Source organism: Scyliorhinus torazame, chromosome 19 (genome assembly GCF_047496885.1).
Source record: "Scyliorhinus torazame isolate Kashiwa2021f chromosome 19, sScyTor2.1, whole genome shotgun sequence".
Lineage (NCBI taxonomy): Eukaryota > Metazoa > Chordata > Chondrichthyes > Carcharhiniformes > Scyliorhinidae > Scyliorhinus > Scyliorhinus torazame.
This window is the reverse complement of record NC_092725.1, coordinates 140,439,508-140,466,816: the sequence shown is the minus strand read 5'-3', so window position 1 is coordinate 140,466,816 and position 27,309 is coordinate 140,439,508. Positions and strand designations below refer to the sequence as shown.

Sequence of the window (27,309 nt, the reverse complement as noted above, 5' to 3'; positions counted from 1 at the left end):
GAATGATATCTAAACTTCAGGGGTTAAGTTATGAGGAGAGATTATAGAAATTAAACCCGTTTTCTCTAGAATTTATAAGGTTAAGGGATGGTCTGATCAAAGTCTTCAATATTTTAACAAGAAAGACAGGATAGATAAAGATAAACTGTTTCCACAGGTTGGAGATTCTAGAACTAGGGGACATAGTCTAGAAATTAGAGCCAGACCATTCAGGAGAGATTTTAGGAAGCACCTCTACACATAAAGGATGGTAGTGGTTTGGAACTCTCCTCCACAAAAGGCAATTGATGCAAGGTCAGTTGTTAACTTTAAATCTAAGATAAGATACATTTTTGTAATGCAGCGGTATTAAGGGATATGGGCCAAGGGCAGGCATATGGAATTAGGCCACAGGTTTCCCATGATCTCGCTGAATGGCGGGACAGGCTTGAGGGGCTGAATGGCCTACGCCTGTTCCTACGTTCCAATTAACAGGCAGTTTATTCTATATTAATGAATGACCATAAATTATTTTTAGGCACTCTGCATGTTTTGAGCAATTTTAATTATTCAATAAAATAGGCAAAAATATTATCTTATTGGAATAATTGTCTAACAGAGTAGAAGATTCACCACGGGCTCATACTCAGTTAGAACATTTAACCATCTTGTCTATGCCTGTCCTATCATCTATTTCAATGGTGCAGATTTTTTGCTAGTTTGCATAATGCATGCTTCAGATCGTCAATACAAATGAGAACTTCCACCCCCAATAGTCATGTAGTAGAAAATCGACGAAACTGTTTCTTGTGGTGATCGACATGTTCTGCATTCTAAGCAGCAGGTGGCAGCTTATTCCACTAGCCAACAATCTTTCATACGAAGTTAGCTCTTAATTTCGATTTCACTCTCCACTCCATCGTTTTAAAATCCTGCCTCCTGTTACTTTTAGCCGGGTTGCTGTTATGCTTCGTCTTGATGGGGGAACCAGCTTTGGCGAGAGTTTGGCAAGGAGATTGGAGAGGAAAGCAAGAGGGATGGGAGAAAGAAGGAAATCACAGAATAACCCTTGCTTCCTTTTTAACTTTTTCAGATCCCTGATAATAGTGCTTTTACTTGCGTTTTGAGATTCATTGCTTCACAGTGATACCTGCCTAAGAACGGATGGATAACAATACAAATCCTCTGTTAATACTGCTATTGAATTTCCAGTTCAGAACTATGTACAGACTGCTTGGAGTGACCATCCAAAAACAACCAGAAGGCATGTGTGTGTTTCTCTGGAGCATCCACATGATGTGTCAAAGCTACGCAATAAATACAATCACCTATTTGCACATGATAAAACAAAAACTACTTCAAAATATTTTCTGCTTTCTCAAGCGGCAGGCTAAATACAAACATTCAGCTCTGATGTGAAATTCTTTTAAATTCATGGATATATTTGAGCTTCATGCACACTTTAACAGCGTACGTTTCAGGGTGTGTGACTTGTTTGCCATCCAACTTAAACCCTAAAGGAGAAGGCTTCATACTGTCATAACCATTACGTTAAAAAAATTAAAAGTCAGGATGGCGAATGGCCCTTTAAAGCTGAACGTTCTGCTTTAACTCTCCTATCATGAATCAAATTTATTTCTGCACCATGGTGTCCATTAACACCGTAATATCTTGCATTTTTACAGTGCAAGTAGATTTGAAGGAGGCAATTAAGTCCATAAATTTGTTAAACTCTGTTAAAGCTGCAATATATGGTAAATATTAATTGTATTTTCATATATTCATTAAGCATGTTTAAAGGGAGAAAAATGCTACTAAATATATTCTATTCTAAAGTTAATGGGGTGCTAATAGCCTTTCCAACCAGCAGCCAGATAGTTGACTGAATCCCCCTGCCCAAAATCTTTATTTGTGCTTGTGGATTGGCGGATCTGCTGCCTGTCCAAAGCTGACAGAATTCTTCCTAAATATGCAGATTGGAGTAAATGGGTAGCACAGTGGTGAGCACTGTTGCTTCACAGTGCCAGGGACCCGGGTTCGATTCCCGGCTTGGTCGCGGAGTCTGCACGTTCTTCCCGTGTCTGCTCCAGTTTCCTCCGGGTGCTCCGGTTTCATCCCACAAGTCCCGAAAGCCTTGCTGTTAGGTAATTTGGACATTCAGAATTCTCCCTCTGTGTACCCAAATAGGCGGTGGAGTGTGGTGACTTGGGGATTTTCACAGTAACTACATTGCAGTGTTAATGTAAGCCTACTTGTGATCTAATAAGGATTAATATTTTTATTATTATTATTAAATGGGTCTTTTTCGCAACTTTCCCTTCGGCCTGAGTGAGAAAACCGTGCTGCTTTCCCACCCAGCTGGAGAGAGACTGGATTTGCTGTAAATATGAAGAGGCCCAAATATTTTTCACTTTGCTTTGTAGGACTGGGAAGAACAAGAGTGTTCCTCCCATCCCCAAAGGAAAATCGTGCAGCCCCTCCAACGTGACCCATCCAGAATTCTCTTGCACACATCGACTGCCAGATTTTCTGGAAAGCTGCTTTCCATTGTCGTCTTGCCTGAGATGGGTGGGAACTGGCCTGGCAACGGTGCCAATGGTGCCCAGGCGTGCAAGAATTAAAATCAGTAATCGCATCTTTTTGCAATTTAAGGTAATTATTTATTGCTTTATGTCGGAAAAATCACATGCTACGTGATTTGCTGCTGATGCTGTCAACTGTATGATCTTCCAGCATGAGCGACTGCTTGACTTACTGGAGAAAGAAAAAAGTGTATTGCAAGAGAAGATTAAGGAAGCTTTGGAGGAACAAAAAAAACAGCATAAGGTGAATTTTCACTCATTTTATAAAATAATCCTTTTTTGATATTGTTGATGGCACATATCTGAACATTTGCTGAATTATTTACAGGACGCATTAGAAAGATGTGTTGCTGAAGAAAGGCGACGGAGCACAGAGGCAATGGGAAAAGTTGTAAAGGTATTTTGCAATCTCGCTTACCAGAATTTCTGCGTCCATGTTTTCCTTTTTAAATAAGAGGTGCTGACATTTTGCCTTTGCTTGTCATCTTTCATTTGCATTGCAATAATGAGTGGCAATGTGATCTGATGAAGAATTTTACTGCAATCAGCGAGAGACAAACTTCCAAAAACAATGACTTAAGCTAATGCTTTGGCTTTCCTACCCACTATCTGTTACATATTTTAAAATAATTCTGTTGCATATTTTTAAATAATTCTGTTGCGAATGAGCTAATATGCAGTTAGACCCTTCAAAATCACCATATGGAGTTTTCATACGACATGAATATATAGATTTAAATTAAAAATACTATGAACAACCAGTAACTATCATAGAATTTACAGAGAATCATAGAATTTACAGCGCAGAAGGAGGCCATTCGGCCCATCGAGTCTGCACTGTTGCTCATTCTGTTCTCACTTAATTTGACTCTGTTTAATTATGTTTGCTCAAGAGTCCCCAGGTATCTTTCGATACCGCCACAAGGTTCAAAACCGAATACTGATCAAAGACTCGATACACCAGTTAGTAAGTTCAAAATCAATGCTCATTTATTTATACACACAGTCAAATATACTCATGCATAAAACTCTACAACTTAAACTATCACTATTACTAAAGCCTATACTTAGCTTTGGGTGCCCACTCAGTCAGAGAAACAATGGCCGTTGCTCGGTTCTGAAGCTGCTGGGTTGAGCTGTTTACAGGATAGCAACTAAGAGCGTCTATCTCGTAGCGTGCGATGACTTGGAACTTACTTGGTCTGCAGCAGCTTTGGCACGTCTCTCTCTCACTGAGAGCCAAGGCCAAGAGTGCGATTCTCGGGGAATCCTTTTTATACCCAAAAGGGATTTGCGTGCTTTTGGGCGGGCCTTGAACTTGGCCCCAATTAATTGGGCCGTTTCCCAATCGTTCCTATCGATTTTCCTCCAATAGGGAGGTGGGTTCCCTGGTTGCTGGGCGTGGTCCTAGGTGGCCGTTGGTTTGCTTTGTTTTAGTCTCCTCTGGCGCCGGGGTGTCTGTTTTAGCATTGTTTACCTAAATGTTGCCTTTTGTTCCCGGGGATACAAAGAACAAAGAAAAGTACAGCACAGGAACCGGCCCTTCGGCCCTCCAATCCCGTGCCGACCATGCTGTCCGACTAAACTACAATCTTCTACACTTCCTGGGTCCGTATCCCTCCATTCCCATCCTTATCATGTATTTGTCAAGATGCCCCTTAAATGTCACTATCATCCCTGCTTCCACCACCGCCTCCGGCAGCGAGTTCCAGGCACCCACTATCCTCTGTGTAAAAAACGTGCCTCGAACATCTACTCTAAACCTTGCCCCTCGCAGCTTAAACCTATGCCCCCTAGTAATTGACCCCTCTACCCTGGGGAAAAGTCTCTGACTACCCACTCTGTCTATGCCCCTCATAATTTTGTAGACCTCTATCAGGTCGCCCCTCAACCTCCGTCGTTCCAGTGAGAACAAACAGAGTTTATTCAACCGCTCCTCGTAGCTAATGCCCTCCATACCTGGCAACATTCTGGTAAATCTCTTCTGCACCCTCTCAAAAGCCTCTACATCCTTCTGGTAGTGTGGCAACCAGAATTGAACATTATACTCCCAAGTGTGGCCTAACTAAGGTTCTATATAGCTGCAACATGACTTGCCAATTCTTATACTCAATGCCCCGGCCAATGAAGGCAAACATGCCGTATGCCTTCTTGACTACCTTCTCCACCTGTGTTGCCCCTTTCAGTGACCTGTGGACCTGTACACCTAGATATCTCTGCCTTTCAATACTCCTGAGGGTTGTGCCATTCACTGTATATTCCCTACCTGCATTAGACCTTCCAAAATGCATTACCTCACATTTGTCCGGATTAAACTCCATCTGCTATCTCTTCGCCCAAGTCTCCAAACAATCTAAATCCTGCTGTATCCTCTGACAGTCCTCATGGCTATCTGCAATTCCACCAACCTTTGTGTCGTCTGCAAACTTACTAATCAGACCAGTTACATTTCCCTCCAAATCATTTATATATACTACAAACAGCAAAGGTCCCAGCACTGATCCCTGCGCAACACCACGAGTCACTCCAATTAGAAAAGCATCCTTCCATTGCTACTCTCTGCCTTCTATGACCTAGCCAGTTCTGTATCCACCTTGCCACCTCACTCCTGATCCCGTGTAACTTCACCTTTTGTACTAGTCTACCATGAGGGACCTTGTCAAAAGGCCTTACTGAAGTCCACATAGACAACATCCACTGCCCTACCTGCATCAATCATCTTTGTGACCTCTTTGAAATCAAGTTAGTGAGACACGACCACCCTTCACAAAACCATGCTGCCTCTCACTAATACATCCATTTTCTTCCAAATGGGAGTAGATCCTGTCTCGAAGAATTCTCTCCAGTAATTTCCCAACCACTGACGTAAGGCTCACCGGCCTGTAGTTCCCTGGATTATCCTTGCTACCCTTCTTAAACAGAGGAACAACGTTGGCTATTCTCCAATCCTCCGGGACACCCCCTGAAGACAGTGAGGATCCAAAGATTTCTGTCAAGGCCTCAGCAATTTCCTCTCTAGCCTCCTTCAGTATTCTGGGGTAGATCCCATCAGGCCCTGGGGACTTGTCTACCTTAATATTTTTCAAGACGCCCAACACCTCGTCTTTTTGGATCTCAATGTGACCCAGGCTATCTACACACCCTCCTCTAGACTCAACATCCACCAATTCCTTCTCTTTGGTGAATACTGATGCAAAGTATTTATTTAGTACCTCGCCCATTTCCTCTGGCTCCACAAATAGATTCACTTGCCTATCCTTCAGTGAGCCAACCCTTTCCCTGGCTACCCTCTTGCTTATGGCAAGATGAGCTTATGGCTCATTAGTATGTAGATGGTTCTGCAGTACCGGTCTTGTCTGAGAGCTACAGCTCTAATCAACAGAAAGACCTTGCACCTGCTTGCTTTTTCGGTATTGTCCAATTTTTCCTGCATTCTTTGCAAAGTGTCCATTTTGTAATCGGGACGTGGCCATCCCAGATGGCTACACACCCCCCTTGTGATCCTCAACACGAAGCGTGAAGGATCACATTACTGCGTCGTCTTCGTTCTCTGACTAAACGGGGCACCCATAATCAGGCTCTACTCTGCCCTTTCCTATGAAACACAATTTTACCTAAATCATTTTAAATACATACATTATTATAAAACTCTACGGGGCGCTATGACATTAATGCATGCATTCCAGAAAAATAAGAAAAAAACTGGAACCTCTAACTGTCCTCAATAACTATCCTCACTCAAACAATCAAAAATAATCTACAACATTTTAAATGTACAAAATAGCAGCACACAAATTTCTCTGGCCTGGCAGTCAGGCACAGAGGTTTACATTTCTTTATTTAACAGAATACATAAAGAGAAAACGGATGCACTTTAATTCATGTCAAGGGGTTTGGTGAAATGCGAAAATAGGGGACCTAATCCTGTATACCGGGGTGCGAGAGCGGTAGGCTCTCTTTCGACATTCCCTGACTCTGACTGCAAAGTATCGCCAGTACTAAGAGGGCTTCTACTACATACGATAGTGAGTACCAGGTGATAAACTTATCATATCAGGTCGGGGTATTGTTAGCTGTCGCGGGGCTAACTATCTCGGGGTTCTGTGTATTGCAGGGGTGGGAATCATTCACGGCTTGTGTGGTAGGGGTCAGGGGGGTAGCGTCCGCGCGCAACTGAAGGGATCCCGCTAAGATTCAGGTGAACAAGATGGAGGTTGTCTTCGTCTTTCTGTCTTCTTCTTTGTCTTCCTCTGGGGTTCCTGAGGTTCCGGAGTACTGTGAACACAAGCATAATATCTGTTATTATCTTGCTTAAGATCGCGTATGTCTGACTGTCTGTCCTTTGTTGCCAATCTGTGACTCCTTCATTTTTTTTTTATAAACCAAATATTTGGGACAAGACATCCGTGAAAAATACTGACATAGTGCGAGCTGTCTCGCAGCCTGTGTGATCTACCATCCTAGTGTTTGAGGATGCAAATAGCATACGGAAGCAACCTAAGGGTTGCCAAAACCAAACAAAAGAATTTTGAAGTGAAAGTGCCAAAATGGGGTGCGTATGGGCCGCGGCGGGTAAGAAATGGGTGGAATCCCCGGTTAGGACGGTGATCAATGCCTTATGTGCCCGACTCAAGCGTAGCTGACCAGAGGGGGGGTCCTCAGGCAGGGCGGGGACCAATGCCGTTTCTCCACTGCCTGAGCAACCGGCAAGAACGGGTAAGAATGTGGTCATCGTGGGGGTTGCCTTGTTGTCTGCTGACAAACTTGAACCTCTAAACTGGTTTCTGTTGACAAACTAGTCCCTCTGAACTGGTTTCTGTTGACAAAGTAGTTCCTCTGAACGGTTGTCTGGGGACTAACTTGTTCCATTAACTGCCAGTGGGCGTTAGAAGAGTGGTGGCATGGGGCCATGAAAACTGAAATTCACAAACAACATTTAACATGTACATTAAACGAACAAACATACAACAAACATGGTGCAGGTTCCATCAGAATACAGGACATCATAAATCACATTTGGACTGGGGTGTAACTAGCATATGGAGGGCGTGTAGTGTGACCGAAGAAGAGGGGAAGGAGGAGCGAAACAAAAATGAAGTGGCATTGCTGAGGTAACGCTGCCATGAGAAGTGGTGGGTAAGCGTTCACAGTTTGCATAGGGCAGCTGCGACCTTGTAGCTGCTGTGGGTGGTGTTCTCTTTCATATCTGGGGGCGAGTCTAGCTGGTGGTGGGGGTCTCCTGCAGTCTCGTGCAAAGTGTCCTGGCTGCCCACAGTTGTAACATGACCCCTAGGGCACGTGAGGTGGAGCAGGCTCTCTGGGGTATTGCTCCCTTGGGCATGGTTCCCTGGTGGGGGGTCGGGGCTGTTGGTGTTGTTGTGGTTCGGGGGGCATTGGTGGGCTAATTCCATTGCTGTTACAGGGGGGCTTGACATTCTCATGCGTAATGTCCTAACTGTCCACAATTGTAGCATTCCTGAGATTTAGGCTGTCGTGGGCTGTTCCTGCCCTCGTTTACCCATGCGGGGTTCTGGATTCATGTCTGCCTGCTCTTCATCGGGTTTTATAAATGCGGTTTTGTCTTGGACTGATTGGTCCCAAGTGCGGGACAACCTTTTCAAAACCCATTTTTAATTGTGGGCATCGTCTGAGGGGCCGTAATTTGCGCAAACTTTCTGTCCTGCATCTGTCGCGTGAGAGACTAGGATTCGAGTCCATTTGGCCATATTATCTGGGGACAAATGGGTGCGGGCTAACTCTCCGAAAACTGCTGGGAAGTGTATCCACAAGCGTCCAGCAAACGCTGTGGGGTGCTCTGTTTTCTTTTGCCTACACTTGTTTAGGCCTTCTACGGGGTCTCCTTTGTTATAGCCGATCGCATCAAGGATCGCTGTGTGCATCTCTTGGAGTGTGCCTCCTCCTACATTCTGTGGGTCGGGAAGGGCTGCCATGACTGAAGGGTCGAGGCTTAAAACTGAGCTTCACTTGTTCCTTTCCGTCCAGGCCGTACATGGTTGCCTGTTGTTTGACTTTCGCGAAAAATTGGTGGGGGTCTGATGTGGGAAGGAACGGTGTAATTTTTCCACACGCGTCCTGTAATTGGGTCGCGGTTAAAGGGGTTGTGTAAAGGAAATCTGCGTCTCCTGCTGTGGCCCTGCAGTGTGTGGTTACAGGGTTCATGGGGGTGTGTTCTGCCTGTTCGGTTGGGAGTTGTGCGCTTTCCTTTCTGGGGTTTTTCCTGCGTACATGTCCCATGTACGTATCTATGGGCAGTCTCGTTCAATTCCTGCCAATTGGGGCCGTTTTCCTGATCTAGTTGGAGTCCAAATGTGCTTTGAAACCCATTTTGAATGGAAAGCAGAGATTGCAATTCTGCAATTTGCTTCTGGCACTTTGCGTAGTCTACGGAGCTCTGTCTTTGTTCCGTCGTGGAAGTATGGAGTGGGCTCGTAGGGCTGCTTTCAAATCATTGCACTGCTTCTGCAATTTCTCAACTTGTTGCTCGGTCTCTTCTCTTACCAAGACCGCACATTGCGTGTCCTGGTAGGCCTTATCATATTGCGTTTGGAAACTACTCTAATGCGGGAGACAAGACTGGTGTGCCCTCTTGTCATCATCCACCTCTCTGTCCCTTGCTGCTAACTGCTCTCTCAAATCTCTATTCTCCTTCTCTACTTCGCTCACGTCTACCTCACTACTTTTGCCTCTCTCCTCTATCTCTCTATGGAGCATCCTAACGATCTCCTCTGTGCCTCGCAATTGTGCCAAACAGGACACGATTGCCATCGGTTTGCGAGCTTTCCCCAAGCTCTTCTTGTGTATCTCTGACAGATTCTCCCACCAAGTATGTCCTATACTCCCGGGACCTTTTCGTCATTGGTGCAGAATTCACTCCAAAGGGGCCATCCTTTCCCTTTGAGATATTTCCTGATCTCATCTTCCCAAACGGGACACTGTCCTACTCTACTGGTCGCTGCAACCTCGAATTCCTGGGGGTTCATAAGGCGTTCCATTGCCTTCATTGCCATTTTCTCTATCTAGGTTCTCTACTGAATTTGGAACAGGGGGTGATAAAGCGGTGATGTAAACAAGTGTACGGCTTACGCTATTTTCCGGCCTACAAAGCTTCCGACAGTTTTACGCAACAAAATCTCCCAGGTTTACCTTATATCCCTGTTAGTACGCATGCATTAACACACTTCCGAATCTCGGAGGCTTGATCAGTATTGTTCTTACACTTGTGGTTTTTCTGTTTCCAATTGGATTCTCAATTCAAATTTGGGTTCTCTCGGAGTGGTTAGGCCACTTCTAAGTCGAGTCCGGTCAGATGTCACCAGTAAATGTTGCTAATTGTGTTCTCTCTTAATTTGGCTCTGTTTAATTACATTTGCTCAAGAGTCGGCAGGTATCTTTCGATACCGCTACAAGGTTCAAAACCGAATACTGATCAAAGACTCGATACACCAGTTAGTAAGTTCAAAATCAATGCTCATTTATTTACACACAGTCAAATCTACTCATGCATAAAACTCTACAACCTAAACTATCACTGCTGCTAAAAGCCTATACTTAGCTTCGGGCGCCCACTCAGTCAGAGGAACAATGGCTGTTACTCGGTTCTGAGGCTGCTGGGTTGAGCTGTTTACAGGATAGCAACTAAGAGCGTCTATCTCGTAGTGTGCGTTGACTTGGAACTTACTTGGTCTGGAGCAGCTTTGGCACGTGTAGCGCACAAAGACTCACGTGAGATGAAGTCGATGAGGCTTTATTAAGCGTGACTTGTTCCCCGCAGTTCAGTAGCTGACTGGCCTGCGGGGGAGAACTCCAGGTTCTTATACTCCGCCTTCAGGGCGGAGCTAGAGGTCAACAGCCAACCAGGACCCGGGATCTGTCAGCCAATGACATCACGGCTTCACAGTCCCACATGACCCCTAATGCATACTACCACAGCACGTCTCTCCTCGCTGCGAGCCAAGGCCAAGAGAGCGATTCTCTCTTGGGGAATCCTTTTTATACCCAAAAGGGATTTGCGTGCTTTTGGGCGGGCCTTGAACTTGGCCCCAATTAATTGGGCCGTTTCCCAATCGTTCCTATCGATTTTCCTCCAATAGGGAGGTGGGTTCCCTGGTTGCTGGGTGTGGTCCTAGGTGGCCGTTGGTTTGCTTTGTTTTAGTCTCCTCTGGCGCCGGGGTGTCTGTTTTAGCATTGTTTACCGAAATGTTGCCTTTTGTTCCCGGGGATGGCTCATTAGTATGTAAATGGCTCTGCAATACCGGTCTTGTCTGAGAGCTACAGATCTAATCAACAGACAGACCTTGCAACTGCTTGCTTTTTCGGTATTGTCCAATTTTCCCTGTATTCTTTGCAAAGTGTCCATTTTGTAATCGGGACGTGGCCATCCCAGATGGCTACAGCACCTAGCCACTGAAAGAGCACCCTACTTAATTCCACGCCTCCCCTTATCCCTTAAACCCAGTAACCCCACGTAACCTTTTGGACACCAAGGGGCAATTTAGCATGGTCAATCCGTCTAACCTGCACCTCTTTGGACTGTGGGAGGAAACCGGAGCACCCGGAGGAAACCCTCGCAGACACGGGGAGAAAGTGCAAACTCCGCACAGACAGTGACCCGAGGCTGGAATTGAACCCGGGTCTCTGGAGCTGTGAGGCAGCAGTGCTAACCACCATGCCGCCCTATCATATTCATTCTACCAGCCTGATATTATTTGCGCAGTTAAGAAAGAAGAAAACAATACAGGAGTGAGTAGCAAAATGTTAGTGGGTTTTTGATGGGCATCACAGTGAATTTTTAATTGTTTTTATTAAAGCTTTATTCAACCAGAATTTTTACATAACAGAAAAATAAACGAAAAATATTTAACAAAACTAGATGGCTGTTATCATTGTACAAAAAGAAAATATACATTAAATAGACAATTTTCCCCACCTGAGCCCCCCCCCCAGTTGTTGTAGCTGCTGACATTTTACCGCTCCCCTAGAAAGTCAAAGAAAGGTTGCCACTGCCTGGAGAACCCCAGCAAGGACCCTCTCAAGGCAAACTTTATTCGCTCAAGGCTGAGGAATCCAGCCACATCACTAGCCCATGCTCGGGGGTTTCGAGTCCCTCCACATTAACAAGATCCGTCTCCGGGCTACCAGGGAGGCAAAGGCCAGTACCTCGGCCTCTTTCGCCTCCTGCACTCCCGGATCCTCCGACACCCCAAAGATCGCTATTGTTGGCCTCGACTTCACCCGAAATCCTGGACATAGCCCTCGCAAAACCCTGCCAGAATTCTTTAAGCGCCGGGCATGCCCAATGGACATGGTTCGTCGCACTCCCTGCACATCTCTCGCACCTGTCCTCCATCCCAAAGAACTTGCTCATTCTCGCTGTCGTCATGTGAGCCTGGTGTACCACCTTAAACTGAATTAAACTGAGCCTGGCACATGATGCAGACGAATTCACCCTGCCCAGGGCATCAGCCCACGGGCCCTCATCTCGCACCTCACCTAGCTCCTCCTCCCACTTGCCCTTCAGCTCCTCCACTGAGGCTTCCTCCGCCTCCTGCAGCTCTTGGTATATGTCCGACACCTTCCCCTCTCCTACCCAGATGCCAGACACTACCCTGTCCTGTATCCTTCGAGGGGGTAGCAGCGGAAATGTCCCCACCTGTTTTTTGAGGAAGTCCCGGACGTGGAGGTATCTGAAAGCATTTCCCGGGGGCAGGCCGAACTTCTCCTCCAGCGTCTTCAAGCTAGGGGAAGTCCCATCTATAATCAGGTCTCCCATCCTTCTAATGCCTGCCCTATATAGCCTTGGAACCCCCCGTCCATCTTGCCCGGAGCAAATCTATGGTTGTTCCGTATCGCGGTCCAAAATGAGGCCCCCTCCTCCTTCCTGTGCCTTCTCCACTGACCCCAGACCCTCAGTGCCGCCGTCACCACCGGGATTGTGGTGTATCGTGCTGGTGAGAACGGCAGTGGTGCCGTTACCAGTGCCCCTAGGCTGGTGCCTTTGCATGACGCCGCCCCCACGCCGATCCCTCCTCCATTACCCATTTCCTAATCATGGCCACATTAGCTGCCCAATAGTAGTTGCAGAAGTTCGGTAGTGCCAACCGCCCCCCCCCCCCGGGCTACGCTCCAAGAACAGTCTTTTGACTCGCGGGGTCTTGTTTGCCCACACAAATCCCGTGATAATCCTGTTCACCCACTTGAAGAAGGATTTGGGGATGAAAATGGGGAGGCACTGAAAAACGAACAGGAATCTGGTAAGAACCGTCATCTTCACTGTCTGCACTCTTCCCACCAGGGAAAGCGGGAGTATGTCCCACCTTTTAAAGTCTCCCTCCATCTGCTCTACAAGCCGAGATAAATTGAGCCTGTGTAGGGCATCCCAGTTCCTAGCCACCTGTATACCTAAGTAACAAAAGCTCCTCTCCACCATCTTGAGCAGGAGCTCCCCCCAGTCTCTCTTCCTGGCCCCTGGCGTGGATTACAAGCAGCTCACTTTTCCCCACGTTCAACTTGTAACCCGAGAAGCTCCGAAAGTCCCCCAGGATCCGCATGACCTCCCCCATCCCCTATAGCGGGTCTGAAATATACAATAGCAGGTCATCCGCGGCGAGGGAAATCGGGTGCTCCCCGGACCAGCCCCCTCCAGTTCCTTGAGGTCCTCAGCGCTATGGCCAATGGCTCAATTGCCAGAGCAAATAGTAATGGGGATTGGGGCACCCCTGCCTCGTCCCTCGGTGCAGCCTGAAATACTCTGGCAGGTTCGTGGACACACTTGCTACGGGGGCCTGATACAGTAGCTTGACCCACCCTATGAATCCATCCCCGAATCCAAACCTACCTAACACTTCCCACAGCTACTCCCACTCCACCCTGTCAGAGGCCTTCTCTGCATCCATTGCAGCCACTACTTCTGCGTCCCCTCCCTCCGAGGGCATCATAATAATATTCAGGAGCCTCCTCACGTTTGTGTTCAATTGCCCGCCTTTGACAAAACCCGTCTAGTCCTCCTCGATCACTCCCGGGACGCAGTCCTCTATTCTGGTAGCCAGAATCTTTGCCAGCAGTTTGGCGTCCACATTCAGGAGCGATATCGGCCAGTAGGACCCACATTGAAGCGGATCCTTCTCCCTCTTCAAAATGAGCGAGATCAATGCCTGTGACATCGTCAGGGGGAGGGTTCCTCTCTCCTTTGCCTCGTTAAAGGTTCTTAGCAGGAGTGGGCTCATGAGCTCCGAGAACTTCTTATAAAATTCTACAGGGAAGCCGTCCGGACCCGGGGCCTTGCCCGACTGCATACTTGCTAGTCCCTTAACTATCTCCTCCAACTCAATCGGGGCACCGAGTCCCTCCACCCGATCCTCGTCCACTCTTGGGAACTTCAATCGATCCACAAATTGCTTCATCCCTTCCCCTCCCCTCGGGGTTCTGACTCGTACAGCTTCCCATAAAACTCCTTGAAGACTTCATTGATCCTCGTTGGGCTCAACACCGTATTACCTTCCTTATCCCTCACTCCCCCGATCTCCCTGGCAAGTCCACCCAGTGCGGGGCATGGTCCGAGACCGCAATGGCCGAATACTCGACCCCCTCCACCCTCAGTATTAATGCCCTGCTCAACACAAAAAAGTCAATCCGCGAATAGACTTTATGGACGTGGGAGAAAAAGGAGAACTCCTTCGCCCTTGGCCGCGCGAATCTCCACGGGTCCACACCCCCCACCTGATCCATGAACTCCCACAGGGCCCTGGCTGCCGCCGGTCTCTTTCCCGACCTGGACGTCTAAGCGCCGGCCGGTCCAGCGCCGGAGCCAAGACAGTATTAAATTACCCCCCCCCCCATGATCAAGTTATTTGACTCCCAAGTCTGGGATTTTACCCAACATGCGCCTCATGAATTCCGCATCATCCCAGTTTGGGGCATACACGTTCACCAACACCACCCGGGCCCCCTGTTTGCCACCCACCATTATGTACCTGCCTCCCTTGTCCGCCAATGCTCCCTGCCTCAAATGCCACCCGTTTACTAACCAGAATTGCCACCCCTCTGGTCTTTGAGTCTAGCCCCGAGTGGAACACCTGGCCCACCCATCCCGTCCTTAACCTCGTTTGGTCAGCGAGTTTTAAGTGCGTCTCCTGCAGTATGGCCACGTCCGCCTTCAACACCTTTAAATGCGAGAACACGCGGGCCCTCTTGACCGGCCCGCTCAGGCCCCTCACATTCCACGTGATCAGCCTGGACTGGGGTTGACCCCCCCCCCCCCCCCCCCCCTGCCGACTAGCCATCTCCCTTTTTCGGCCAGCCACGTGCCTGCGCCCCCCGCTCGCTCCAGCCCTCCTGCCAGAGGCCCCCCAACCCGACTGTCCATCCGTCCCCAACAGTTGGCTCCACTTCAGTCAGCAAAGCAGCACCCCATCCCCCCCCCCAGCCCCGCAATCCCAACCCCCCATACCAAGCACCCGCTTAGCACTGATTTCCCCCCCATTACGCTTCCGTAAGTCAGCTGACATAGTGAACAGTGTTTAGATGATGGTATAGACAACCAAAAATTCATGATTAATTCTCCCCTTTAACTTCTGCAAGGTGGATTTTCCATCTACCATCTTACCTAACTCCTGTGTGCACATTGGTTGATGGAGATCCTAGTATTGGTCATTGAAAACATGGAGTTAGCGTGTTTTTTTCTTGGGGCTTTGAATGAAGTGTTTGGTAAAAGGAGGTTGATACGGTGCAGCACACTGATGTACCAAGCTATGGAATCTTGGATTGCAAGGTCACAGTGCAGTTGCACTCTGTTAATTTCTCACGTATCCTTGCATCTCATTTTAGCTGTAGACTTTTTAGCGCTTAATCAATATTTGGCACCATTGAAGAGAAAGGAAGGATAATCAATTGTGATAATTTCCAAGACCTGTTGCACAACCCCAAGCGGTCAGGTATAAAGTAGGTTTAAGACCTACATCTTTCATCAAGCTTTTAATTTATCTTTCCTGATGTCTCCTTTTTGGCTTGGTGTCAGTTCTTTTCTGATTAGGCTTCTGTGAAGCTCCTTGTAGGAAATGCTATTAAGTTGTTGAAAACTTCAGAGTAGTCAATCTTCAGAGTAGTCAACAATGATTAACAACATGGAGGGTAATTAGAATATATCTTTCTAATGTGTGTGTAAGTTGATACTAAATATGATTATTAACGTGCTGTGCCCTCAATTCAGTCTAACATTATACTTGACGCGGTAGTACAAAGTAAATTGTAGAGTGATAATTAATCATAAAAAATTGTAACCTTGTTTTAATTCTTATTCGATGCTCTAGTATTCTTGTCATCTGTTTTATGTAGGCTTTTGAAGATTTATTCTTCTCTTGAAATTGTAGATGGTCTCTGTGGTTGCCAATGGCAGCCATTTTCCTAACATCGCCACTGTATCAATATTGTAACAAGAAAAATTTGCATTATTGGCAAGTAATGCTGTAATAACAGGGACAACAATATTTCTGAAGCATCTGCTTCCAGCTTTGTAATCCAATTCCTGTTGAATTTGGCAGACGCATTTCATTTTTCAACATACAACATTTGTTAGTTTCTCTGATCTTTTATTTAGTATATGGCCATGGATTTTTATGTGGTATTATATTTGGTTTAAATGTCTTTTGATTTTTTTTTTTCATAAAATCCCTTTTGAACAATGCTCTGTTGCACAGGCAGAAAAGGAAATCATTACGGAGGCTGTTTTGAAAGCTGTGCAAGAGGAGAGGGAAAGGATGGAAAAGATCCAGTTGGAGAAGAGGGAACTATGGGAAATCGAGCGGAGTAAGGACCAAGAGAAATTGAGGCAGGCTATCCAAGAAGCATTGCAAGAGGAGAGGAACAAAAGCCAGGTAAAATGTATATTGCGCAAATTAAGGTCTTTCAAATCTGTTGTTCTGTAAAAAAATCTGAAGTAACATACTCATTGGTTGCTCAGGTTAATTTTAAAGTATGGGCGGCACAGTGGCGCAGTGGTTAGCACCGCTGCCTCACAGCACTGAGGTCCCAGGTTCGATCCCGGCCCCGGGTCACTGTCCGTGTGGAGTTTGCACATTCTCCTTGTGTCTGCTTGGGTCGCACCCCCACAACCCAAATATGTGCAGGTTGGGTGGATTGACCACGCTAAATTGCCCCTTAATTGGAAAACATAATTGGATTCTCTAAATTAAAAAAAAGAAGGTTAAGTTTAATGTTATAATTTGGAAAATATTTTAGTATGGAATTATATGACCTGATTGTTTTGGAGAGAAATATTTGAAAGGGTGAAAACACTAGAGCATCTCTGCTTCATAAATGGAATAATTATTGGAATAGAACATAGAACATAGAATAGTGGCATGTCAGTCAATCATAGCTGGACGGATACCCTACCAAAACTCACCATCATCTTCTTGCTCTCAGTTTATGTGGTTGACTGCAAGTTCACCCCTTTTTTGCTCAGGCAGTCTTGTACATAATGCCACCACCTCAGTTCTTGCTTCATGTGCAGTCTTTTATTTTGGTTCCATTTTCTTGCTTCTCATCCACATCCATCGCTCGGTGCTATAGTACTCGTGTACCACTATCACACCCATCTAATCCCCTATATTCCCACAAGCAACCAACTTCTTCCCATTGTTCCCATGTTGTTCATTGCCCCTCTCACCTTGTCCGGGAGGTGTTCATCCTGGAAATTGTGGCTCTTCAGCGAGGGAAAGATTGAACTCAGTTCCGTTTCCCCAAAGCTATTTAATAGACTGCCTATGCTGCACTCATTATCCAGGCACACATGAGGGACCATACAGGTGAGGTGCCTGTGCATTGTTGGGGCTTGTGTAGCTGTAAACCAATATAAACAAATGTATTCAGGAAATGAGGAAATGATGGAGGGAGGAGGTTTTCTCTTTAGCATTAATAACGTGCAGTATTCTAATGTCCGGGGATTCAGAAACTGTTAACATTGTCTGTGTAGTTTGCTTTTTTTCTTATAGTTTTTGAGAAGGATTTATATGGAAACATAGGCATGTCTTAGCATGCATTGCTTCTTTGAAGTGCTACACACTACAGAGTGTAGGGAAAGTGTGGTTCTCTAGAAATTGCCCAGATTTATCCATCAGGTATCAAATGGTGGACTATTTGCATCTAATTGATTATATTCTGACTGAGTTTTGGAATCAGCTTCATTCCCATCTCTGGTTGCTCTTGCAAGAAAGGGTGCAGGAAATTGAGTGTAAATCATCTTTAAAGGCTGCTTACAATTGGTGGGGGGTAAACTTAACGCAATGTAGCCCCTAAATGTAATTTGCCACATTATGCAAATAGAAGCGCTTGGCAACTTTGTAAAGGCTGTTTCTGCATTAAACGTGCCTGGTAAAATCCAGTGGCTGGCACAACAAAAACAAAACACTACACTCCGTGTAGTGGCAAGAATCTAATGATGTGGTTGAGTGATGGAGTAGCACACCACCCCAACACGGTTTGATTGCATGAAAAGTGAAGTACCACAAAATAAGATCTTAATACAGATAGTGGGCCATGCGCGCCACTTGAGGACACCCTGCCCATTGAACAAATTGCACATGATGTGTAAGTGGCAGTTAATGCTATTGGCATTGCCAACCTTATGGTTTTTGTGAAATTTAGATGTCCTTGACAGATGGCAAAGCTCTGCATTTGTCAGCTTGCTGACACCCAAGTCCACGGAGCCAATTCTGCAATTCATTGTTGGGTAGGTGCGCCTTTGTCTGTAATTACAGGTAGGAAAGTACTGGCTGGCAGGATGTGGCCTGTTGTGTGGTTTGACCTGCCGGCTACCCTGCCATTTCTCCTTTTACTTAATCAAAAACATAAATAATTGTTTTTCTTTGGGAATATTGCACTGTCACCTGACTAGCTAAATCGAAACAAGAAATTAAACCCCCAAAAAGTAGCAAAGTGAGTTCAGAAATAATCACAGGTCTTTTTAAATACATTTCTGGAAATGTTGCATCTTAACAACTTTGCACACCCATCCTAGAAGGGTGGATAATAATAATCTTTATTGTCACAAGTAGACTTACATTAACACTGCAATGAAGTTACTGTGAAAATCCCCTAGTCACCACATTTCGGCGCCTGTTCGGGTACACAGGGAGAATTCAGAATGCCCGTAAGTCCAAATTACCTAACAGCATGTCTTTCGGGACATGTGGGAGGAAACTGGAGCACCCGAAGGAAACCCAAGCAGACACAGGGAGAACATGCAGACTCCGAACAGACAGTGACCCAAGCCGGGAATCGAACCTGGGAGCCTGATGCAATGAAGCAACAGTGCTAACCACTGTGCTACTGTATTATTAATGGTTCCCTCTCCTCGGGTACTGTCCACCCTCTCAGATTTAAATCTCCAGTCAGCACCCCTCTGCTCACAAAACCCACCCGTAACATCTCTCTGCAAACTACTGTCCCTTATCCAATCTCCATTACCTCTCCCATATTTGTTGCCTGCTACATTCATGTCCACCTCCCCTGCTATTGCATGTTTAAATGCCTCCAATCAGGTTCCAGCTCCAAAAGCCCAAAAGGTATTTTTTAAAGTGGCAAATGAAATTCCATGTTCCTGTGACTGTGGTAAGATGTCTGTTTTCATTCTTCTCGACTGCAGCTTCTGAAACAATTGACCCCAACTTCTCCAGCACCTCTCCTCCTTTGTCCAGCTCAGTGGGACTACTTTCACTTGGTTCCTCTCAAATCTATCCAGCCATTGCCAAGCAATCGGCAAACTGCGCCCACACTTCTGGAATCCCCCAATGGTCTATGCTTGGCCTTCTTCTGTCATTCTTCTCATGCTGCCTCTCGCTGACGTTATCAGAAAATATGTCAGGATCCACATATATGTGGACGACACCCAGTTCACCACCGTCTTTCGACGCTCCAGCTGCCTCTGATTTGTTACAATGACTGACATAAACTGTTGTTTGAGCAGAAATGACCCCCAATTAAATATTGTGATGACTTGAAACATTGGGTGCAATTCTCCCAAAATATTTCTAAGTGTGGGCTCTGGCGGGATTCCCGTCAGACAGATCGGAGCGATCCAGATTGCAGTCCACCCACACTTCAGTAAATCTTTTTGGAGGGGGTGGTGAGCTTTGCACCGGCACTGAGAAGGGCGGAACCTAAACAAGCCGGCAAGCCAGCTTCACCGAGAAAGAGGACACCCCGATCTGAAAGTTTTAGTAAACGCCCCCCACCACCATCACCATCCTTTCCAGCATTGGAGCTTCAGTGCCATTCTCCTGCCCCCCCCCCCCCCCCCCCCTCCCCCCACAAAGATCGCTGGTATCAGGGTCCTTCGAATGGATCACCCCTCACCTCCCTGCATCGCCAACCTGGCACTGCCCTCTGGTACTCTGGCAGTGCCAATCTGGTCGGGAGCCACGCGCATTGTTTGGCCCCCGGCGCAGATTCCGTTTCGGGCCTCCCACTATTCACCCAACATAGCGGGACTTGCAACACAACTGGAGAATTACCTGCATTGTCTTTGGCCCCCATTGCAGACTTTCTTTAACCCTTGTTAAGCCAAGCTGTCAGCCGTGCCATCCTATTTGACTCCATATAGTTCCAATTCCATATCTCCTCCGTGATCAAGATTGTTTACCTTCACCTCCATAACATTGCACATCTCACTTGGTTATTCATATCTGCACTCCTCTAATTCTGGCCTTTTATGCTTCCCTAATTTCCTTTGCTTCACCATTAGCTGCTGTGCCCTGAAGCTGCTTATGCCTTCTCAATCTTGCCTCTCGCCTGAGGCGTGCCCTGAAGCTGCTTATGCCTTCTCAATCTTGCCTCTCGCCTGAGGCATGGTGATTTTCAGGTTAATTCACCACCAGTCAGCTTTCCCCCTCAAAGGGGAAAACAGCCTATGGTCTACTGGGACTATGGCAGCTTTACCTTACCTTTACATCCACTGAAACTATTACCTGGGTCGTTCTTACCTGTCAATTTAACTATTCCAGTGCTATCCTGGTATGTCTCCCATCTTACACCCTCCATGTGCTTGAGCTCATTTAAAACTCTCCTGTGCGTATTGCAGTAAGTTCCATTCACCCATGACCCTTGTGCTTACTGACCTACGTTGACTCTGGGTCTACAGATACTTCCATTTTAATATTTCTGTTTTTATTTTCAGATTACTCCATGGCCTTTCCCCTTTATACCTTTGCGGCCTCCTCCAGCCATCCAATGCTGCAATATTTCTGCATTTCTCTAATTCTGGCCTTTTATGCATCACTAATTTTCTTTGCTTCACTGTTAGCTGCTGTGCCTTAAGCAGCTTATGCCCCAAGTTCTGGAATCCCTCCCTCAGACTTCTCTGCTTCTCTATCTTTCCTTCATCTTTCCAGGTGCTCTTTAAAAACCTATCCTTTTGATCAAGCTGTTGGTTATCTGATATCACTTCATTTGGTTTGGTATCAAATTTTGTTTGATAATCACTCTTATGAAGAGCCTTGGGATGTTTTACTATGCAAAGGTGCTGTATAAATGCAAGTTGTTGTCTGCACCCATTTTCTGATTGATTGACACCTGGGGCGAAATTCTCTGGAAACGGCGCGATGTCCGCCGACTGGCGCCCAAAACGGCGCAAATCAGACGGGCATCGCGCCGCCCCAAAGGTACGGAATGCTCCGCATCTTTGGGGGCCGAACCCCAACCTTGAGGGGCTAGGTCGGCGGCGGGTGAATTTCCGCCCCGCCAGCTGGCGGAAAAGGCATTTGTTGCCCCGCCAGCTGGCGCGGAAATGACAGCGGCCGCTGACGGCATTCCCGCGCATGCGCAGTGGAGGGAGTCTCTTCCGCCTCCGCCATGGTGGAGACCGTGGCGGAGGCGGAAGGGAAAGAGTGCCCCCACGGCACAGGCCCGCCCACGGATCGATGGGCCCCAATCGCGGGCCAGGCCACTGTGGGGGCACCCACGGACCCCGGAGCCCGCCCACGCCGCCTTGTCCCGCCGGTAAGGTAGGTGGTTTAATTTATGCCGGCGGGACAGGCATTTTAGCGGCGAGACTTCGGCCCATCCGGGCCGGAGAATCGAGCGGGGGGGCCCGCCAACCGGCGCGGCGCGATTCCCGCCCCCGCCGAATATCCGGTGGTGGAGAATTCGGCAACCGGCGGGTGCGGGATTCACGCCAGCCCCCCGCGATTCTCCGACCCGGCGGGGGTTTGGAGAATCTCGCTCCTGTTTCCTGATCTCAATGATCTTTGAGAACCACTGACGTGTTGATGAGATACTTTTCCTTCACTGAGAATTGATGTGCGTGGCTCCTGGGGACTTCAAAATAAAACAGTATTTGCAGGAGTCCTGGTGAGCAGGTCATGGTTTTCCAGACTTAATGGCTGCAATATTTTTGCAGAACTATTTTCATTTTATTCATTTTACTTCAGCTGTTGTGATACGATGATGACACCAATTCTAATGCATATATTACTGACTAAGTGTGGGGAACAGAGGGGCGAATAATCAGAAAATGCTGGGTTCATTATCTACCATTCCCCCCCCACTCTCCTCCACCAGGAAGCCATAAGAGAAGCTGCAAATCAAGAAGGAAGAAGAAGTGAAAAAGCGATAGAAGAGGCAATTCAAAAGACCAGGGAGGACATGATTAAATATACCAAAGAACAAAAAAGGGTAAATTATTCCAATTATATATTTTATGAACAATGATATATAACTTATACTTTTACCCCACTTTTTGACTTGATGCAAGTCTGATTTGAGCCTGTAAGGTGTCTACACTTATGTGCACTCTTATCGCAACAATTGCTGAGATCAACTAACTCAGCACAAACCTGGGACATTTCTGACTTGTATGGTTCAGGACCCTATAAAGTATTAAATTTAGCTGACAAGTGATTGAACGCATAAAGATTGAGATTTTTGAACACAGAATTATGAATCTGATTGTTTTGTCAGTTTTTAAATTCCTCCTTCTCTGAGTGAAGGATTCTGAACTCTACGCAGCACATTCATTTTTCCAAAGGGCCAGTGCAGACTCGATGGGCGGAATGGCCTCCTTCTGCACTGTAAATTCTATGATAATAAGATCTTCTATATAACTATGGCACCGCTCAGGTGTATGAGGGATACAAGTATTAAGTAGCGCAGGTGGCATTTGCACATTGTTTAGGTTCTGGTTCATTGTAAGCACTTCAACAACCCCTCCCCAATAACCTTTAAGACGCATAAAACAGCTCTTCTGTTGTGCTATTTTTATACCACATGCTGGAACTATGGGATAATTAATGTTGTCATTAAATCATCATCATTTACTCATTTTCAGAGGCTGTGTGGTAAATTCATTCAGATTCTTCTTGCATTGTGAACAGCCATTAAACACGGATCTTGCCTCTGGGATGTAGGTTTACTCAATACTGCAAAAAGAGACACTAATAGTTGCCTCTATACCACTCATCCAGTCTTGGTCTGATCATTTATAACATGACATGCCACTTAGAATATGTGTCGGAGAAGTCAGTTTTCTCCCAGTAAATGGAACAGTTAGGGAAAAAATGGAAAGTTTCATCAGGTTTTCTTTCTTATATAAAATGATCAATGAAAAATGAAAATTGCTTATTGTCACAAGTAGGCTTCAAATGAAATTACTGTGAAAAGTCCCTAGTCGCCACATTCCGGCACCAGTTCGGGGAGGCTGGTACGGGAATTGAACCGTGCTGCTGGCCTGCCTTGGTCTGCTTTCAAAGCCAACTATTTAGCCCTGTGCTAAACCATTGCTGACATTTCGCTGGGAAGAATGAAACAAAAAGATCTTTTATATGTTATTGCTTTTTAAATTTGAAAATACGTATGAGATCTATAAAATCCTGCAGATATTCTACTATATTTAAAGATTCAAATCAAGATTGTGGAATGCAAATCGTCATCAAAGATTTGTGACTGATTACCAGTTATTATAATAGCATGGTCTGAGCAGATCCTATCCCAACTGCAAAGTTATTTTTATTTTTCCACCGGGACTATTTTGATTCAAGCTATCAGCCGAGACACAGCAGGAGATGCAGCATTGTATCCTGAGTTCTCTGATGGTCCAAAAGAGTCAGTCGAGGTTAATATTTAACCATATTTGGACACCTGCTGCCCCCAGTGAATAATCTAAAGTAGCAGGTAATTGAGAGACTTGTATGGAAAATCATAGTACAACAAAGAGAATACTTAAACTGAAAAACAATATTTGGACTTAAAAGGACACGGTGCTACCCTAACAGAAAGCTTTGCAATAGGGCTGTACAATCATGTATAAATTCCTGTATTGCAGCTTTTTTGAAGAATAATTAAAGAAAAGTAAGTGATTTCCAATCAACAGAAAATAGCTCCTATTGTAGAATCCTTTCACCTTTTCAGTTGATGTGTGTCCTCTACACACCACAAACCCACCCATATACACTTATGAGGTTACAATATTGGTACTTGGAAAGTTTCCGTTTAGCTTTGTGCCAAGATTCAACTGGCATTGTGGTGTGGGTCTTGGCACTTTGTAGTACAGGGTATTATAGGATAGCAAATGTACCACCAAGCTATACCTTTGTGACATCTTTATGCCCAAACACATGGTTCTCTCCAGAGCGAGTCAAATCATACTTGACTCCTGTAATGTATATTAATTGAAGAATGAAAGATCTTACAACAGTAGGTAATGTATCCTCCATGTGTGCAGTTCACATGTGGCAGTCGTGGGTCATTTGCATCTTCAGTGAACTGTAGCCCTTCCTGTTCATGTAGGTACGGCATTGTGTGCAGGTGCTCAAAAGGCTACATCTGAAAATTCTGATTTTCTTTACCCCAGGGAAATCGTACTGCATGCAGTATTGCATCTGTCTTTCCTTCTGTTTTCCATAAGACAATTTGTGCACATTCTCCTATGTGAGTCAGTATTAGAACTGAATTTGTGCAAACAGTGATTCTTAACACACTGAAAAACTGTAGTTCTGTGGTGGTATTTGTTGATTCTTGTACCTGCTCCAGAGCTAGTTTAAGCGGTGCTGAAGTTCTAAAACCCGTGCATTCCTTTCCCCTCCCTCATCTCAATATAAGAGAGCATGAAGTTAAATCTGTCAGGTAAAATGATGGACTTACTCGGTCCTTTTTTTTGTCTTACGTTTATGTCAATGTTCAATTTCAGTGCAATAAACAGGATACCATCAGGCCTTGGTACAGTTTGTCAGGCAGTACCACAGTAATGGAATCATCCCTTTATATGTATTCAAATCTCTCACTTATTTCTCTTAACTCAATGATTGATTAGAAATCTGTACACTGCCTTTCATGGTGCATCAGCAGTGGGAGTGTGGGGAGCAAGTCTGGGAGGGAGCAGTCACACAGCAGTGAGAGACGCCAACCCCCGGTTTGAGATTCTTGTACGTTGTGTGGACAAAAGCAGGGACTGCAGGGTGAATGAGCGAACTGACCATGGCTTGTGGTGCAGGATGCCATTCATGTGGGGCAGAAGGGGAGTCAAAAGGAATGTAAGTGTATATGGAACCCGATAGTCGCGGGGAGGATTGATACTCTGCAGTCGATGGTCTGATTTTTAAAAATTATTTTATGGGACGTAGGCATCACTGAGAAGATCAGCATTTGTTGCCCATCCCTAACTGTCCTTGAACTGAATAACTTGCTAGGCCATTTCAGCAAACAATTAAGAGTCAACCACATTGCTCTGGTTTTGGAGTCACTTGTAGGTCAGACCAGGTAAGAATGGCAGATTTCTCTCCCTAAAGGACATCAGTGCTTTAACCAGGTGGGTTTTTACGACAAACAATGCTCGTTTAAATATAGCTGATACAAACAATATATTTCATTTTAATTTAATTTTATTAACTGAATTTAAATTCTACTAGCTGCCATGGTGGGGTTGAATTATGTCCTCTGGGCATTAGCCTGGGCCTCTAACATTACCACTATACTGCTGTCCCCCCTGTATTGCCTGACTGGTGCCAGGGTTCAGGTCATTGGCTCGGAGTTGGAGAAGAACTTTCAGTGGGCGAGAGAGGATCCGGTTGTCATGATCCACATGGTCCAATGACATAGATATGACTAGGAAAGAGATTCTGCTCAGGGATTATGAGGGTTAATTTAAAAAGCAGAACCACAAAGGTATTACCCCTGGATCACTACCAGAGACACAAATTAGCATGGGGTAAATATGATCAGGGAGTTGATTGCATGGCTCAGAGATTGGTGTGGGAGAAATGGGTTTTAATTCATGAGCCATTGCCACCAGTACTGGGGGAAAGAGGGAGCTGCACCATCGGGACGGTTCCTGCAACATGCAAGTTCCCACACAGGCCGCACACAAGCTGGCAGCTTCAGGTTGCCACATGTGCATTGCCGCGCTGAACTTGCCATATGCAAGAAAATGAATGAAAAGGTACAATGATTGTTGGTTTTGCTGTGGAATTCATAATTCCACGAATAATATGGGTGGCACGGTAGCACAGTGGTTAGCACTGTTGCTTCACAGCTCCAGGGTCCCAGGTTCGATTCCCGGCTTCGGTCACTGTCTGTGCAGAGTCTGCACGTTCTCCCCTGTGTCTGCGTGGGTTTCCTCCGGGTGCTCCGGTTTCCTCCCACAGTCCCGAAAGACGTGCTGTTGGGTAATTTGGACATTCTGAATTTTCCCTCCGTGTACCAAACAGGCGCCGGAATGTGGTGACTGGGGGCTTTTCACAGTTACGTCATTGCAGTGTTAATGTAAGCCTACTGTGACAATAAAGATTATTATTAATTCATAACAAATATCAGAAATGTTTAAATCTCAATAGAGACCAGAAAGAGGTTCAGAATTGAAAGAGGTTGAGACACTCCTCACATTTCGGCGACATGGGTTGATGTGACATTAAACTAGTGAAGTGAACAAATTCAGATTGGTTAATATGAATCCTAAAGGAAGAAGCCATAGACTTTCAAACCGCATGTCTGATATAAACTAGTTTGGTTTCAAATCTTCAAACCGTTTATAAATCTTTATAAATAGAATAAATTGGGATGATCTAATTTGAAATCTACTTCTGATGCAAACCTTTTAGTGTTCATTATGATTTGCCCAAAGGGTCAATCATGCCTAAAATTAGCTTACCATCGTAGATTTAAATCAAAGCCAAATTCCGGATGGAATTAAATTATATCTGCATTTGTACTGCAGATTTGGAATTGTTCTGCATTCCCTCTGGTCAACCATCTTTGTCCATATTTTTAAAATTAATTTTTCTTATTGCTTCGGAGTGTCATTGTCAGTATCCCTTAAAAATCAGATGACACTAATGGATCATCATTGACCTTTAGCATACTTCAGTTTGATTGAGATTCTTTTGATTCACTTTTCCCTAGCAGTCTAATAAATGTCACTGAAATTAAAAATCAATTGACCGATGCCCAGAAAACGCAATGTTAAAGGTGGAAGAACAGCGGCAAAGCTTTGACTGAGACACTGTGATGGAATTTGTGGTCCAAGGTGAAGGAAAGGCATTTGCTGTTCATTACACCGACAGCTGCCCACAGTGCCTCCACTGGCTGTTGAGCAAAGACTTGGGGCGCAACTTTACGGCCTCACCGGAGCATGAGCGGGACTGGAAAATGTACCGAGCCATTCCAAGGTCGATTGACTTTGGCGAGCCTGGAAAATCCTGCTGGCAGGCGGGATAATAAAGTTCAGCCCTTAGAGTCATCAAGCCTC

General features: G+C 45.7%; 1 protein-coding gene across 5 annotated transcripts in view; it reads left to right on the top strand.

Annotated features, from left to right (window-relative positions):
- Positions 1 to 27,309, top strand: part of LOC140396561 (coiled-coil domain-containing protein 91-like) — a 266,598-nt gene that overhangs the window by 191,565 nt on the left and 47,724 nt on the right. For all 5 annotated transcript variants that reach the window (XM_072485328.1, XM_072485327.1, XM_072485326.1 and 2 more), the window contains 4 exons: positions 2,713 to 2,805; positions 2,890 to 2,958; positions 16,274 to 16,450; positions 22,134 to 22,247. In XM_072485328.1, coding sequence (XP_072341429.1) covers positions 2,713 to 2,805; positions 2,890 to 2,958; positions 16,274 to 16,450; positions 22,134 to 22,247 — 453 coding nt within the window. The remainder of the gene's footprint in view (positions 1 to 2,712; positions 2,806 to 2,889; positions 2,959 to 16,273; positions 16,451 to 22,133; positions 22,248 to 27,309) is intronic.